This window comes from Eleutherodactylus coqui, chromosome 4 (genome assembly GCF_035609145.1).
Source record: "Eleutherodactylus coqui strain aEleCoq1 chromosome 4, aEleCoq1.hap1, whole genome shotgun sequence".
Classification (NCBI taxonomy): Eukaryota; Metazoa; Chordata; class Amphibia; order Anura; family Eleutherodactylidae; genus Eleutherodactylus; species Eleutherodactylus coqui.
The window spans coordinates 269,610,767-269,629,199 of NC_089840.1; the positions used below are offsets into that span (position 1 = coordinate 269,610,767).

At 49.6% G+C, this 18,433-nt stretch overlaps 1 protein-coding gene across 1 annotated transcript; it reads right to left on the minus strand.

The window, feature by feature from the left end:
• Positions 1–2,221: 2,221 nt before the first annotated feature.
• Positions 2,222–14,830, minus strand: PGAM1 (phosphoglycerate mutase 1). Its single transcript, XM_066601320.1, has 4 exons — positions 14,642–14,830; positions 7,955–8,229; positions 6,931–7,111; positions 2,222–4,478 (listed from the first exon to the last, which is right to left on the minus strand). The coding sequence occupies exons 1-4, from the start codon at positions 14,778–14,780 to the stop codon at positions 4,309–4,311; spliced, it is 765 nt and encodes a 254-aa protein (XP_066457417.1). The 5' UTR covers positions 14,781–14,830; the 3' UTR covers positions 2,222–4,308.
• Positions 14,831–18,433: the final 3,603 nt, after the last annotated feature.

Below are 18,433 nucleotides of genomic sequence, written 5' to 3' on the forward strand. Positions count from 1 at the left end.
AGTGGAATCAGACCCAGCGCCCCCAGAGACCGACACTCACCTTTCCGGGTCCACCGCGAGTGTCCTGTATCGCAGGACGGACAGCTTCCATTGACTGCAATGGAGGCCAGCCGCACAGTCTTTTGCACAGAATGGAACATCCTGTGATTCTCCCCCACGAACGCAGTTGATTTCCGCTCGTGGGCAGGGAAGAATCATTTCCCCCGGCATGTCTATGGACAGACAGGTTTATTGCCTTCATCAGGAAGAGATGTTCATTTTGTTTTAGTCCAAATTTGATCATTTAGGCGGAATGCCCACGGACGGATTATAGCTGCGGGATTCACGGTCAGACGCTCGCCACGAAGTCCGCAGCGATAATCCGTCCGTGGGCATTTGGCCTAAATGATCAACTTTAGAGTAAAACAAGATAAACATCTCTTCCTGATAAAAGCATTAACCCTAGATGACTAAACATCAGTCTCACAGGTAAGCGCAACCAGACGTCCACGAGGGGAGGATCATAGCGATTGTCCGTGGTAAGCCTATCAGATGGGCTCACCGCGGAGACGGTCATTTCTCCCCCTTGCAGCGGAATATCACTAACGATATTCTGCCTCGCCCGCGGACAGGCAGCCTTAGTGATCTGGGGTGGGCTGTCCTCATCTCAGCCAAACAGCCACAACGGGACCTCTGAATACAGGGTGGCCAGGAGGAAGACGCCATAGCACAGATGGCCAGGAGGAAGACGCCATAGCACAGATGGCCAGGAGGAAGACGCCATAGCACAGATGGCCAGGAGGAAGACGCCATAGCACAGATGGGCTACACCATTTCTAATGCCCCTAGAAGTGAATGGCAGTTCTGGAAAGGAGTTTTAAGAAGCATAAATTGGGCCACCTACCCTTTTTTTTTTAGCATGTGTGAAAAACAAAATTACACTTGGATCGTGGATGACACTGGTATGTGTAGCCATTCACACCTGCACTTTTTCTCATGGATAGTCTGTGTTACTATTTAAAAAAAAAAAACACAACAGAAAATCCCACTTTGGTGCTTTTTCATGCAAACCCCCTCCCCCCAAAAAAACAGAATGCACTTGCATGGCTCACACAGGCACTCTTCCCCATGCGCCCATTGACTTCAATGGGAGTTTTAAAAAGACTCAATCGGAGCACCTTCCGTTTTTTTCTTGGCACGTGTAAAACGCAAGAACAGTTATACAGTGCATCCCCTTGCAGTCAAGTCAGTCAGTTTTGCACTGACCAAAATTGGAGAAGCCATTTTCATGTTCAGAATGTGCGAAACGTTTAACCAGAAATTACACCTTGTTTCTCCCTCGAGAATAAGGTCTTAAGGAACACCGCAGCGCGGTGAACTACAAGTGAGGCGTGTTCTAGCCTCGTTTTAAATGTCTTTGTATAAATACCTGCGGCTCGGCCCACAAATCAGAGGACTTCCTGTTACATTCCAAGTGTGTGCGATTTGTACGTTTCCTCAGTGCCCGAATATTTTGCCAACAGGAGCCATGCTGGAAAATCTTAATGTTGTACGAGGGCCGACACTGGATTAGAAAGGGTTAATTTAAAAAAAAAAACACATCATTTCTGTTGAGCAATTTTAAGGAATCCACAATGCACTTTCCCAACCCAAAATATATAAAAGCTGGGGATTGTGCGGGTGGCAGGGAAATTGGATTGGAAAGGGACAAGAGACTGGGAGAACCGCGGCCCTTCCCCACTGATCGGAGCGCTCCACAGGTTATATGCGGGTCTTAGAAGAATATGAAGTTGGCAATATTCTAGACCCCAAGATGTCCAAGGTAAAGGCTGGGTGCTGCCAGTCCGATGCTGAAACACATTGCTGCTGACTCTCCCCATTTCCTCATTGTGTCCGAGCGAACCCAACACCCGCCGTTTCTCTTCTGCTGCCCTTTAACCTTTTGCAATCCAATTTTCCTAGGGGAGGGGTTCTCTTTCTGCTATCATACAATGGTGCCATCTGCTGGCTAGAGCCAGTACTGCGGTATGGTATATGCTGGTGAGGCCCCCCGACAGAGTGGCCAGTAATATACAGTAAGAATACCCTGCCGGACGTCTTCCGACATCGGAGCTGTGCAGCCTTCAATCAAAATGTCTTTACACGTCAGACAGTGGATTGGAAAGGGTTAAAAGGAGACGTGAACAAAAAGTAACAAAACAAAAAAATGGCCTCAGGGGCCTCAAACACAACCACAACGGTATAATTGCACATCACTCCTTTATTGTAATGGTTGAAATAATGGACATCTCTACAAAAGGAAGTAGTATCCACCATAAGGAGTGCCGAGCCCCGGCTGCACCGTACGGGTAGAGAGCAGCCATCTCCCATATCTATGGTGGAGATGGGAAGCACACAAGGCGGGTTACAGTACAGCGATTTACTTTACCATACAAGGGGCCATAGGGACGCTAAAATACGAGCCGTGTGTCCAATAATACAGTATTACACCTCAAGGGACCCCGACATTACCCAGAACGGTTTACCATAGCGGCAGGAAAGGATTGGTCCTCCATTGTAAAGCTGCACTGGTGCCGAGCCACACAGACATGCACTAACCGTTATCACCTTGTGGTTCCAAGTCCTTGATATCTGAGAGGTACGCTATGTAGTAATAATACCATCAGAGCTCAAAACCGGATCATTCAGCTTTCCTAGAGTTCTGAATGGCAAATCTGCCCAGCGGCACCGAAACATTGCAGCCGACACTATCACTACATACACAACTCTAGGCAGCATTGCCATTTGGGATCGTGAGGGTCCAAGTGGTCGGATTCCCTCCTGTCATAATGTTATGGCTTATCCCAGTCCTATAACATTATAGGAGGAGATACCCCTATAAAGGGAGTTGTGTAGTTGTAGATTATTAATGGTCATCAAAAAGGGGGTTATCATCAGAGACTCAGCGATCGGCTGTTCACTGGGCCAGAGTGCGTGTGCACCAGTTGATTTCTGCAGAAAGCAGACAGCTCCGTTTCCACTGCAGTGGCCAGGCATGGTATTGCAGGTAAAGTTCCCACTAAAATGACTAGGACCTTGGCCTAGAATACCAAGCCTAGCCACTGCAGTTGGAATGGAGCTGTCCGTTTCCAGCAGAAATCAGCTTAGTATATGAATGCATCAACCCGACAAACAGCTGGGAATCGCAGGTGGCTGATCCTTGCCCATCTGCCATTGATTGCCTATCCCAATGATAGGTCATCAATAGTTTACAACTAGACAACCCCTTAAAAGGGCTGTTTAACCAAGACGTTACAAGTCAGACCCCTTCTCCATACACTAACATAACAAATAGGCTTATACACACACACCTCTTCCCGCTGGGTCCTGCGCCGCTGCTCCAATGTCTCCCCATGGACATCACATTTACAGGCTGCCCCAGCTTGTTCACAGGACGTTAACCGGTACTGCAACCAATAGCAAAGCCCAGTGCCATCTGCTGCAGTACCTTTGACGTCCTGTAAACTGGGGTGGCGGCACTGCAGCCTGTAAACAAACACCAGGGCAGAGAACCGAGCAGTGCAGCGGGAAGGGAAGAGCATAAGCCTATCTGTTATGCATGAAAAAGGGGCATTACCGAGACGCTACAACTTGGACAATCCCTTTAAGGACAAGAAAAGCTGAAGATAAAATTTTCCTCAACTTACCAGCAGAGGGCGACTTAATGTCTTGTAGCTATTGCATAATTTAAAAAGAGGGCAAACTGCAGCACGCGGGATACTGTCAAACAACATCTCAGCAAGTCTGAAGAACAAGGACTAAAACAAAAGCCTGCGTTTTGATACGAATGTCGCAAGATGCTCGCGCGATTCGTATTATGCAAACTGAACATTAACGGCTTCAGAAAGGAATATCATAAGTGCACTGGGAATGGAATAAAGTGACGCCAACTTAGAAAACACAAGAAAACCCACACGAGCGCACTGCCCAAAAAGTGCCATGATCAACCGTAAACAAAAAGACTACAAAAAGGAACAACTACCCGACGCCCAAATGGTCTCGGACCGTGAAGTGATGTGCGACTGGACTACACGCCGCTGCGCAGCGACCATACGTGCCATCAAACTATACAAACAGCAGCTAATCGAATGACGTGGAATGAAAACGTACGGAAGAGAAAAGCACTATAGTCTACTCCAGCTGCGAGGACGTTGCCGCTGGAGACGTGAATGGTTTGCGAGGGGTGCACGATCACACACAGCGCCGTATTTTAGAACCAGTAGTGCAGACTTTAAAAGTAAACTAAAAAATAAGAAGGGATGGACAATGCTGTCTTCAGCGAGGGACGATTTACTTCTTGGCTTTTCCTTGGGCGGCCACAGCCTCCATGGCTTTGCACACCGTTTCTTCGTCTCCTAGAAACTGCATGGGTTTGATAGGTTTCAGGTTCTTGTCGAGCTCATAGACAACCGGGATACCGGTGGGGAGGTTCAGTTCCATGATGGCTTCCTCAGACATACCTATGAGGGAAGAGAAATACACAGATCACTAGAAGGGATATACATAGTGGTGATGTCAAGAATGCTGATTGTATATAGGATTAGTTAGACTCCATTTTTGTCTCTTCCAGCCACTTATAAACTATTAACCTTTTCCTCTCTGGAGCAGAGAGCCAAAATGAGGAAATCATGCTTACTGTGCAGGGTGAGCATTTTATGGTTGTTTACCAAGATGCAGCTGTGGCAAGGAGTTTGCTCTCCGCCTCGTGACAGAATACGCTGGTGTACTTTCGGTCTCAATGATTTAGAGATGGATACTAGGCATTTGTGCTACGACAGGATAAAAGTTCTACTTTCCGGAGCTTAGACAGAAGCTCTTCATGACAGGTGAGGGGACGCCCTACCTGTCCGTCCAACTCCTGGAGAAGGTTTCTCTGTCTTGGCGCCGTTGAAAAGGAGCTTCCCGGCTGCTATTATACAAGTCAGATGATGCTGCTTCCCAGGGATGTGATGCAAATTACAATCTTTATCCATTGTATATGGATAGTAATGTGACGTAAATTGTAACCTTTATCCTTTGTATATGAATACATTTTCAAGAGGAGGACAAGTTATTCATCACTTGATTTGAATAAACTATTATTTAACCCTCCGGCATTGTCCTACTCTCTTATCTCGCATCCGAGCCAAAAAGTCATGCTACTTAAAGCAAAACAGGTGGGTTGCTCCAATATAGTAAATAGTATAGTATACCATTTATGTGCACCTCCCCGAGAAGATGTACAGCTGGCCTATAGGGGCAAAATCTTATTTGCAATCTTTCGTACTGGTAAACAAAACACACACACGTAAGACGACCACTACCACAGCATCTAAGAGACGTATCAGTAGCATGCAGTAAGTCCCCCTAGTGGTCATAGAAAGCATAGTTCTCAAAGGTAGTCAGCTATGAGATTCAGTAAAGTCTCTTTTTCTGGTTAATAGGCAGCAAAAGGAGCCTTTCGCACTCTCTGTTGCCAGATGTGAGATGTGTTACAGATTAGCAAAGTACACGTCAAATTGAAGGTCCGCGGGCCAAATTTGGTCAGCCACGTCATTTTATATGGCCCATTATGAAGCCCAGACACAGAAGGACCAGTGTTTGGCAGAGGGGGCTGCGCCAGCACAGGGAGCAAATGCCACCTTGGTTCTGGGGCTTATCTCCACACTGCTCTGTTCAGCAACTTGTAGGTGGTAGCGCAGCCCTGACCCCCTACCCAGCACCATAGCCACACTCAAGATAGGAAGTTCAGTGCTGAAGTGGTGGAAGGGGAGAAACCCCATCATAGTACATAGGGCTCAACAGCCATGTTAAGGAGTAGTTTTATTTAGGGCTCATTTACACGGCCGGATGCAGTTTCAGTCCGTGAAATACACAGCGTTTTCATGGACCAAAACTGTGCGCATTCACTGCATATATGGCTTTTAAAAAATTTTTGGCGCACGTGTATTCACTGCGTTTTTCAGTTTAAAAAAAAATTTAAAAAATGCAGGGCCCATAAATTTTAGTCGTATCCGCGCTATCACTTCGACTAATGGACAATTTTGGCCCAAAATAGGACATGCTGCGATTTTTTTCTCATGCGAGTGCATGCGCCCCTATAAATGGCCCTATGCAGGCGACGCTCATGTGGCCCTCAGTGAGAAGGAGTTTGACGCCCCCGCTCTACTGCAAGGAGAGACGTTACAACAGTCATCTTCCCCATAGATTAAACTCCACCAGGGCTACAAAGTGTCAGCTATCCCGCTCAGTGTATATATAGGCACGAGGCTAAGAGAGCGCTATATAAACCCCAAGTAGTTGCAGGTGAGCTCCATGTAGTACGCAGCGACGTGCGTGGGAAAGTCTGGGCTGAGCAGTTGGATGATCTGCCTGAAACAACCAACATGGCTTCAGTACGTCTGATGTCCGCTGGAAGACTGCAGCAAAGCCAAAGGATGGTGAATCAGGAGAGCAAGAGATAGAGGGGGCATATCCGTTCTATAGGTCATCTCACGGTTGGAGGTCCAACTGCAAGCACCCCTGTAATTGCTAAAACAAAGGCACCGCAGCACTAGGTACGACGCAGCAGCTGCACGTCCAAACGACTGCGCCATTCTTGGAATACTCTTCACCAGAAAACCCCACATGGTTGGCAGTGACAGCCTGGCCTCGACTAGCCTAGCAGCGATTCGTTGGAGGTCGCTCAGATCGCTGGATTTTCCCATCTAATATGCGATTTCATGAGAGATCCGTGATATGGACGCGTGTCCCGGCCCAGCTCCGGGATTTACTGACTCGGAGCATCACAGGCCCCTACAACGCTCCACGTTCGGGTCAGTAAACTCTGTGGTCATATCAGGAGCGACGACCATAATACAGAAATGCAACTGTAATCCCCTCGTCTGAAGCTGGCCTTAAGGAAAAGCCAACAATCAGGGGTTGGAAATGTACCTTCAAGGTGCTTGACAATCCCTCTAAGGCTGTTCCCATGAGCTGCGATCAGGACCCTCTTCCCCTCCTTGATCTTTGGGACGATTTCATCATTCCAAAACGGCAGGGCTCTGGCAATGGTGTCCTTCAGACTCTCGCAGCTCGGTAGTTGGTCTTCTGTCAGGTCAGCATAGCGACGATCCTGGGTTTGGGATAAGAGGGAAAAAATAAATAAATTAACGAGCCGCACGCTGGAGAGAAAGCAGAGGACTGTGCAAACCTAAAACCAAGGCGAGACACATACAGGGAGTCAAAAGAAAAATGGCCGCTGCTTCACTTTCATAGCTTTCAGTGGGAGCAGTTGGCACGTTCCAACTCAGAGGAAGAAGGTTTTATCTTGAACCAGCAGGAATCAAGGTCCACAGACCTCTTCATCAGCTGGCTGAACATATGACTAGATGTCAATTACTCATGGTCTGATATGCAGTGGCAGTCGTGACCATTGGTGGCCAACTTTTTCCGAGTCGGCACCTGCCAAGCCCTAGCTTTTAGACCACCTTCAGTTGAAATGAATGGAGAGGCGGTATGCATGCAAGACCTCCTTCCCATCCATGCATGGACAATCTGCTCTCCCATTCTCAGGACTGGTGAGGGTCTTAGCGGTCGGACCCCCACCAATCATACAGTTATGATTTTGATCTTTGAACAATCCCACCAAGCCTGATTGGATTGGCAAGATCTCTCCGACTGTAGTGCGGGCTACGTCCAGCTGTGAACTGGATGGCCACATGGCACAGCTCCAGGACTGGACAGAGCATTGACCGAGCACACCCTACACGGGCACATCTCCAAACGGCACCTTCTGTGGTCAGGACTGTACAAGGAGTCCTGGTTAACATACAGTTAATAAACATTTGTACCAATACTGTTGCGCTTTGAGCTTCTCCTTCATTTTGGTGGCATTTCTAGTTTACGCCGCTTCCATGTTGACTCAATGATATATCAGCATTGCGGTTATATAAGCACCATCAGAGCCGCCTCTTACCTTGCTTATGATGTTATAATAATCATGGTCGGGATCCATGGTGGGTGGAGGAATATCGTAGGATCTTCTCCAGATCTTCACCTGCTCTTCTCCGTGCTTGGCCGCCGTCTCTGATTTGTTCAGTCCCGTCAGTCCACCATAATGCCTCTCGTTGAGTCTCCAGGACCTCACAACCTTCACCCACATCTGGTCAGTGCCATCTAGTGCCAGCCACAAGGTGCGAATGGCCCTCTTCAGCACAGAAGTGTAGCAGATATCAAACTGATAGCCAGCATCTGTCAATTAACGAGGCGGAAGAAGCAAGTTAGTATAACGGACGCCTCAGAATCTGCAGGGGTATTGCTCCAGCGGTGGCTGTCTAAAGGGGGCGGCACGACGGGGTTACCATAATAATAGGAGAAGTAATTGATTTCACGGTAATTTTCACTTTTCCTAGGGGCCGATTCCACGAACAGACATCACCACCTCTAATTAGCAAAACGGGTTGCAAACCTGGATGATCCCTACAAAAGGAGCATCAATCTAATGTTATACTAGCCGTGCTGACAACCATTACCAAAATGGTGAAAGATCTCCCCCATTACACAAAAGCTTAGATCATCTGAGAGTGTATGTTTATTTAAAGGGGTTGTCCCGCGCCGAAACGTTTTTTTTTTCAACCCCCCCCCCCCCCCCGTTCGGCGCGAGACAACCCCGATGCAGGGACCTAAAGAAAGCTTACCGGAGCGCTTACCTTAATCCCCGCGCTCCGGTGACTTCTATACTTACCGGTGAAGATGGCCGCCGGGATCCTCTTCCTCCGTGGACCGCAGCTCTTCTGTGCGGTCCATTGCCGATTCCAGCCTCCTGATTGGCTGGAATCGGCACGTGACGGGGCGGAGCTACACGGAGCCCAATAGAGAACAGGAGAAGACCTGGACTGCGCAAGCGCGGCTAATTTGGCCATCGGAGGGCGAAAATTAGTCTGCTCCATGGGAACGAGGACGCTAGCAACGGAGCAGGTAAGTATAAAACTTTTTATAACTTCTGTATGGCTCATAATTAATGCACAATGTACATTACAAAGTGCATTAATATGGCCATACAGAAGTGTATAGACCCACTTGCTGCCGCGGGACAACCCCTTTAATATTTATGATTTGATATACGATTTGCAGGAATGCTTCCATCCAACAGGTGGCGCTGCAGAGGTATTGTTTCATCTTCCTTATTTGCATATTACCCAGAGGAGCATGCATGGCCTTATAAGTCTCCTCACTCACCTTCTTGGTGCTCTCTAAGGAGTGATGTTCCCCCTTTCGATTGCTAGTTCCCAGAGCCGGGCTGTACATGTCCCTGTTCACACCGGTAGATGTGCCGTCCATCAGCGAGCCGATCAGCCAGCGCACAAGTGTTGGCTCGTTTATCATCCCTTTACATGGCCCAATTTTCATGCGAACAGGCGTTCCAAAGAACGCTTGGGCCCAATCGGCCCATGTGAAAGGACCATTAGAGTCCTTTTAGACTGAGCAATTGGCACCAGTAAACGAGCGCTAATTAACAAGAGCGGCATTCCTCTACCTGGCAGCTATACAGGCCGATTTAGACTACTGAGGGGCGAATGATCATTCATCTTACAGAATGTTATTGGTTGGCAGCACATCTTCCAGTCGAGGCCCCTTTACATGCGCCAATTCTTAGCCCAACGTGGGCTAAGGGTAAGAACGATTGTAAGTGGACCGCTCATCCCCACAGGCCAGCTGGAAATCTCGCCGCTTTGCCCTTTAAACTGCCATCTTCTGGACCACCACACGGTGTGCTGTAGAGGTCAGGAGCGCCTGTAACGGGAAACCTGATCTTCTGGCTTCCCTGTCATTGTACAAGTGACGGTTTCAACATTTCCTGCATTTCGCAGAGACAAGAAGCAGTGTGATGACATTGAAGCAAAGGAGCAGATCCACCCCACCCCCATGAGACCGCGCCGCACTTACAAGAGTTACATAGATTTTTTATTTTTTTTTTTATACAGCTTAATTTCAGGTTTTTGCGAATTTTTTTTTTTTACTAGGGAGTTCGTTAGACTCAATGCCCGGGACGTACCGTCTGTAGAAGAGCCCAAATTTCTAGGTGGCACCAGGATAAGCTTAATGGCGGCCTGGCAGCAGCTGCGGCTCCCAGAAGCAGCCATTATTGATCTGCAGGGCTCAGCAGTGATACATTACGTGTTCGCTAATATAACCGCTTCAGACTGCGGCGCGATACAGCGCAAAATTGGCCTCAGCTATCATCGTCTATCGGACTCTTACAGACGCAGCCATACCAAATAGGTTTTTTCATTCTATTTTTTTTAATTAACAATAATGGGAAAAAGGGGTTTGTTTTCCTTTTTTTATATATTTTTTTAAATAGATAGATTTATATATATTCTAATCGTACTGACCCACAAAATAAGGTTATTATGTCATTGTGTACACTGTAAGAACAAGACCCGGCCAAAGGCGGCGACGGCCATGGAAAAGTGAGAGTTATGGTTATTTGATAGGGGGAAGGAGAGGCAAAGTATGACAATGAAGAGGGGAGGTCCTTAATGGGTTAAAGGGCGTTTGTCAGGTCATGTGAGCACCATAAACTTACAGGCTCATGGCACAGGGGGCGCCAGGTCCTTCATACTCACCTGCTCACCCGCTGACCGCGGGGGAAACCGCCGCTCGGTGTGTGCATCAGACTTACCTCTTCATTGCACATGAGCGCCGGCTTCCCAGGCGGACAGCGAGGAGGCGGGGAGGAGCGTATAAAAATAATATATAATAGTGATTAAAAAAAAAAAAAAGTTTGGTGTGATTTTTAACTCTTATAGCAAATAATGGGCGAGATTTCAACAATCTCATTAAAAAAAAGGAACAGGCTTCAGTTTTTTCGCCTGAGAGCAGCGCCGCAAGAGGGAAGCCGCCCGTGTAAGCGAGCCGTACGTGACGCACGGTAATTCAATAATATTCAGCTTCACTTTTTGGACCGGTTAGGGACTGATTGTGCCAAAACTGCAAAAACTATTTGACAAGTAGTAAATTTGGCCCATCTGCCCTTTGACACGAAACACCGCAGTGCGAGTCCCCGTGTGCAGAGGTACATTTCACTGATAGAAAACAAGACAAAGGTCACCCGTCCGGGGCCAGAGGACGGCGTGGGGGACACAGCAGAGCTATGAAGGCGCTGGGTCACCCGTCCGGGGCCAGAGGACGGCGTGGGGGACACAGCAGAGCTATGAAGGCGCTGGGTCACCCGTCCGGGGCCAGAGGACGGCGTGGGGGACACAGCAGAGCTATGAAGGCGCTGGGTCACCCGTCCGGGGCCAGAGGACGGCGTGGGGGACACAGCAGAGCTATGAAGGCGCTGGGTCACCCGTCCGGGGCCAGCGGGCGGCGTGGGGGACGGAGCAGAGCTACCAGAGAGCGCTGGGTCACCCGTCCGGGGCCAGAGGAGGGCATGAGGGACACAGCAGAGCTACCAGAGTGCTGGGTCACCCGTCTGGGGCCAGAGGAGGGCATGAGGGACACAGCAGAGCTACCAGAGTGCTGGGTCACCCGTCCGGGGCCAGAGGACAACATGGGGACACAGCAGAGCTACCAGAGTGCTGGGTCACCCGTCCGGGGCCAGAGGACGGCGTGGGGGCCGCAGCAGAGCTATCAGAGTGCTGGGTCACCCGTCCGGGGCCAGAGGACGGTGTGGGGGACACAGCAGAGCTACCACTCTTTAAGAGTACTCTGTGGCCGCTCTCATCTGTGCCGTCACAGGCGACATCCGCAGTAATAAGCCACAGCTCCGATATCATAGTACTGCAGTTATTATACGTTCCTGGAAAAGCTGGATGACGGGCAGCGCGGCCGACTTTACCGCCAGCACACGGGCATCATCCAGCTTTCCTACAATCCCAAAATCTACCGCATTACATGGCCAATTTCCCATCCTGCGCACAACCGCGTTTACGTGTTCACATGGGGCGAATCGTCTGCATCCACCCAGAACTGACCCCTTATTGAGGAGAGGCTCCCGCAGCGTGAACGGCGATAACAATGGCACGCTGCGGATTTACATTCCGCTCGTTAATTTCCCCACGGGTTCTTTGCAAAATCTCATCCACTTTGCTGCTACCGTCAAAATGATGGATTATCTGTGCGGAGGGTCCGTACGGAAATCCCACCCATGTGAGCACGGCCTAAGAGAGCCGAGCAGCCGCCACTACGGATCCTGAAGAGATAATCACCCAGCTCTCCCAGCATTCCCATATCCAGCCGTATAACTGGGCCGGTTGGAGGGCCAGGAAAGCTGGGTGATGTGCACGGCCATTTTGGTAAAACGCGGCGGGTCTCCCCATGGCATAGTACCAGTGCTTGTAAATACCCGGTCTGCCGGTGGGGCACTGTGCCCACATATCACACACTCACTCGCAGTGTGATATTTTTTAATGCCCCGCTCTGCGACTGAAAATGCTGCCCACAGGCAATGTCTTATGTAAGGACTGCGTGGCACCCACCGCCCATATAAATGTATAGGGCTCACGCTGCGTGCCAATATGGTGAAATAGAGCATGCTGCGATCTATTTCTCGTGTGCTCGGATCAATGAGAGTCCATTGGCTTGCATTGTCTTCATTAGCCGCACATTACACGGCCGTGCAGCGCACACACAATACGCGGTGCAAAAACGCGCCCGAGGACAGAAGCGCACAATTGTATGTGCACGTAATATGCAATAAATAGAACCCATAGATTTCCATAGGCGGATATGGGCCGATGCAAATACACAGGAACCCTGCATATTTGTGCAGCAGATATGCACTGTGTATGCGCAAAAACCCGCAGGAGCGGGCGACATACAGGGCATAAGCGAATTTCAGTTGCGTAAACGCGCAGCGTATTCACTCGGCCGCCGTGAGGACCTACAGCCGTATTACATTAGCCAGGCGAGCGCCGATAGGTTCTGCGTAGGATTAACTAGTTAGGACCCAGAAGTAGTCCGTGCGGCACTTCAGCTTTCTGGCACCACTGACGGCTCTCTGAGACCCCCTCAGCTGTGTGACTCAGGCGGGCGGAGATACGAGAGCGAGCGGCGGAGGCCGCGAGTCATCTCACCACTGCACGTGGGGGAATAAGACCACGGGCGGTTATGTAATAACGTCATATCACACCCAGGGAAGGAAATGAGTAATAGGAATCCCCGAGCCGTTACTACTGAACACGCCACGCTCCGCTCACGAGTTCCCAGAATGCACCTGGCTATGCGGCACGGTATAGCGGACGTCAGAGCATAGGGGGCAGCTCCTCACAGAGAAATAACGGATCGGACACAAGCGTATGCGTATTTGCGTATTCCTGAGCGCTGCGCATTCGCGGGGTGAACAATGCTTTTTTGGGCACTCATCGGTGTATTTTACGGTATTTTCTGCGCCTGCTAGGCATATTTAGTCACGATCGGCGAACAAAGACGCAGCGATTGAAACGGCCGACCAGTCTAATGCGTTCCAGATGTGTCACATCTCCTGGCGTATATCACGCATCTCCTGGCGTATATCACGCATCTCCTGGCGTATATCACGCATCTCCTGGCGTATATCACGCATCTCCTGGCGTATATCACGCATCTCCTGGCGTGTATCACGCATCTCCTGGCGTATATCACGCATCTCCTGGCGTATATCACGCATCTCCTGGCGTATATCACGCATCTCCTGGCGTATATCACGCATCTCCTGGCGTATATCACGCATCTCCTGGCGTATATCACGCATCTCCTGGCGTATATCACGCATCTCCTGGCGTATATCACGCATCTCCTGGCGTATATCACGCATCTCCTGGCGTATATCACGCATCCTCATTGACTTCTATGGGGACTTTGGGGAAGCAAACGTGCAAGAAAACAAGAGCGTGCGGCGCGGCCGCAGCGTGCAGGAAAAATACACACGTGTACGAACCCATTGGAATCAACGGGTTATATTCTCCGTGTGCGCAAATTTTGCGCGTGCAGAGCTGATTGAAGCAGCTACTGCGCCCCCCCTCAACCGCCAACACATCGCGCCCCGTCACACTGCACCCGCTAGTTGGGTCGATTTGGGACAGGCATCACCTGACCAGCGACTCGGCGCTCCCCAGAGGCTGCGGGGTGACGTGCGAGGTATTGCAAGCTGGGGGCGCTGTAGCTACTGAAATCCGCTGTGCATACGCCGCCAATCAAATGCTGATCGTCCATCCTAATGGCTCCTGGAAGACCCTTTAAGAGGCCGTCCGGGCCGTCAGCACGTCCTGCTGATATCGGTGACAGCTAATATAAACGCCCTTCGTACTACGGACTACAGATGAGGCTTTTCTGTTGCAATGCACCCCCTCTTAAAGGGGATGTCCACCAAGACTCATGACCTTGGCAGGGGGGGCAGCTCCAGCGCAGCAGGCCTGGGATGCACTTAGCTACAGATAACAGAAGGGGGTCTTATAGGGTCCGCTGATTGCAGGATTGGACCGCAGTCCCTGCAGAATACACACGGCGGTGCAAGCGAGGGGCTTCAGGCACCATTTATACAGTCAATCTGCATCCATCCGCTTTATATGGCAGTGCATGCCAAGAAATCATTAGAGCTTATCCCCATGGCACGTCCCTTTAATTCTTAGCACTTGCACCATTCATTTGCACGCACACCCCCTTAAAGGGACATCACCTTTCAGAGCCTGGCCGCCTCTCTTCGCCTCCTCCTCTCCTGTTTCACTTAAGTCAGCATCAAACCAGCCGCAGAATCTGTTCTCCTGGTTCCAGGTGCTCTCGCCGTGGCGGATAAGGACGATCTTGTAGGCGGCCATGACTTGTCCTCGCACCGGCTGTCAGACTGCGGAACTGACTGCGGACTGCGCCTGCGCAATTCACAGTAGAAAAAAGGGGGCGGAAAGGTCGTGACGTCCTTTAGTCACCTGACAACTTCCCGAGCACGTTCCTGCTTCAGAGGTGTTACTGCGCCTGCGTACAGGCCTACGCATGCGCAGTACTCTGATTCTATGAAAAACCGGGCAGGAAAGCCTGTTAGCCATATTTGGTTTGGGCAAAGAGGTTATAGGGCTACGAAGAAAGAGAATTATAGTTTTATATACGAGTCGGTTTAATGCAATTCGAATTTAGGATTTTATTGCGAGCTGTTTATTAGTAAAATAAACATTTCTGACGGCTAGGGACGCACAGTTGGGAGGCTTGCCCGTAACAAAGATGGCTGCCATGGCATCTTGTGTTTTTGATGCTGCCGGGCGTTTGCTAAATTTGTCTTGTCAGACACGTAGAGCACGTATCAGCAGCAGGGAGACGTGACCTTCAAGCATGGGGATGGTTGTGGCAGAGGGTTGTATCCTGTCTATCACCAGTCATGGTGTGACTAATGGGGCTCTCCATGGCACTAGTGGGGGATGTGTGGGAATAGTTAGGGTTTTTTGAGAGGATTCATGAGGTAAAAAAGTGATTTTTCAGTCATGAGCAAAGGGTAGGATGGTAATTTGTATAAATGTGTTACTTTATGACCCATTAATTAGCTTTAACTCTAACAATGGGGCAGTTTTGCGTGGGCGAAAATGGCGCAGGAGTGACTGGACATGTTCTCTATTCCCGGAAATCGATTAAGGAACTTGCTGCAAGAGTCACATGATACAGTCGATGGCGGCGTGGTGGTAGGATGTCCTAAAGATGTCTGACCGGACGTAGTGCAGTGGTCCCTGTGGCCCTTCGAACATGAAAGCTACGTCCACACGGGGCGGATATACGGCTTCCACGGAGCGGCCCACTCCTTCAGGGTAGTTTCACGTGGGCTAGCGCGATATCGCCGCGAGAAAATCGTGTATCGCAGTTTTGCTCATGAGATGTTTAGGCGTCGGCGCTGCTTTTCCTCACAAGAGGATCGCTGCCGCTTACGATTTTCTCGCACGTTTTTCTTGCGATCAACAATAGGAGTTTCTAATGTTAAAAACGCATGAAAATCGCACGTTTGCGCGGCGTGATGCGATAAAACGAAGTCTGCATAGGGAAACACGGGCGATAAAATAGAGCGAAACAGAAAGGCAGAGCATGGCGCCATTTGTTTTTTCACACAGCATCGCATTAGTGAAAACATCGCAAATGTAAAGGAAACCATTGAAAATCACGGGCTTCGTAATTCTGCGTCTTCACGCGCTCTCGCAGCACGCAATTTTATCGCCCGTGTGAAACTGGCCTTGGGAAGTGTGACACGGTGCTCAGCTGATAAAGGGAACCCGTCAGCATGTTTGAGCCACATGAGCTAATTAATGGGGCTCAAAGGTGTGTCGCGGGGGTCCGTCATTCCAGCGCTGTGCCCCCGAGAACCGACTGCGCACACAAAGTAAGGAGGGGGGTGCGAATACGGCCATCAGCACCAAGACATGCTGGGCACACGCGAACGGGTCGTATTACTGATGCGGAAGACCTGCGATCCATTGCGGAAAGTAATTGCGTATGGTTGCGGAAAATCACGGATGTTTGCCGTCGCTCCTACGTATGCTCATAGCTAGTGCCAAGCGATTCCGCCGCTCATACGCAATTTTTTTTAAAAATCGCCTAACAGGCGCTGTCCGCGCTGCCGCACATCTCCTCCCGAAGCTCCGGCACACCTGTCTTCAGTCAGCGCTTCCTGGTCAGGGGGCTCAAAAATCTTGTCTCCAGGAAGCGATGGCTCTGATTGGCTGAGCCATGGTGCTCGAGAACCAATCACAGCAGCGCTCGATGAACCAATCACAGGCATCGCATTGAATGGCTGTGATTGTTTTTTTAATGCAGCTATGGCTTATATTTCAAGCCCCCCTGAAAATCCCGGCCAAAGAGCGCTACAAAGTCACGATGTCGCACGGAGCACGGCTGCGGTAACGCTGTGATTTTTCACACAGCAATATTGTCGCACGTGTAAAAGAGGCCCTAAGGTTATAGACACTTCTGCACTTTTTTTTTTCTTTTAATCAAGGTGTTTTTGGAAATAAAGACTTTTTGTAATTGGTTTTCGTTACTAATTTCTGATTGATGATTTTTCTGCTTGTATTGTCTTCCAAGGCACCGCAGGCTGGAGGACTGAAATGTTAGAAAATTCTGTCAGTCACAGTAAACTGACAGCCCCTCCCCCGGCAGGTATGAAGGTGTATTCACTGCCTTTACACTGAGCTATTACAGAGGGTTGCATGCGAGTGCTGGGTGATGGTGGAGGAGAGCAGAGCAGAGAAAGCTACTATTACAGAGGGCTGTATGACAGTGCTGGGTGATGGTGGAGGAGATCAAGAGGACAGAGAAAGCTACTATTACAGAGGGCTGTATGACAGTGCCGAGGGATGGTGGAGAGCAGAGCAGAGACAGCTACTATTACAGAGGGTTGTATGATAGTGCCGAGGGTTGGTGGAGAGCAGAGCAAAGAAAGCTGCTATTACAGAGGGCTGTATGATAGTGCCGAAGAATGGTGGAGAGCAGAGCAGAGAAAGCTACTATTACAGAGGGCTGTATGATAGTGGAGGAGAGCAGAGAAAGATGCTATTACAGAGGGCTGTATGATAGTGCCGAGGGATGGTGGAGAGCAGAGACAGCTACTATTACAGAGGGCTGTATGATAGTGCTGAGGGATGGTGGAGGAGAGCAGAGACAGCTACTATTACAGAGGGCTGTATGATAGTGCCGAGGGATGGTGGAGAGCAGAGACAGCTACTATTACAGAGGGCTGTATGATAGTGCTGAGGGATGGTGGAGGAGAGCAGAGACAGCTACTATTACAGAGGGCTGTATGATAGTGCCGAGGGATGGTGGAGAGCAGAGACAGCTACTATTACAGAGGGCTGTATGATAGTGCTGAGGGATGGTGGAGGAGAGCAGAGACAGCTACTATTACAGAGGGTTGTATGATAGTGCTGAGGGATGGTGGAGGAGAGCAGAAAAGCTACTATTACAGAGAGCTGTAATTCACTTTGGGTGAATTTTCTGCTCTTACCAGCAGTGAGGGGGAACAACCAGCAGATACTCAGAGACAGGATGAGATAGCTGTGTAGTATTGAGTGGGTGTGGTTATGCTACACTGCCTCTGAAAGAGGAGAGAGATTAGGGAGCTGAATTTATGCACATTCATGATATAGACCAGCTGATCAGTGCTGGGAACACCTGCAGAATGTAGGAGAGCCTGCAAGCCAAGTATGATACATTTATAAATGCATGTAAAGAAAAACTCAGTGCAAAAACCAATTTGCTTTTTCTGAAGGAATTTTTCATGCACAAAGGTGGCCTTTTGCATGCGCACAGTATTATGTGCTATGCAGGTTCCCAGGCAGCTCATAATAACCACTGCATTGGAATCGCACAAGTAGTCACCTAAAGGAAACATATCGGAATGGATTCACAAAGCGTTTAGGGCGCATCTGCATGAGCTGTGTTTGCTGCAGCTGAAAGACTGTGACTAATCCACTGCAAAATCCATGTGTTACATGGAAAGGGG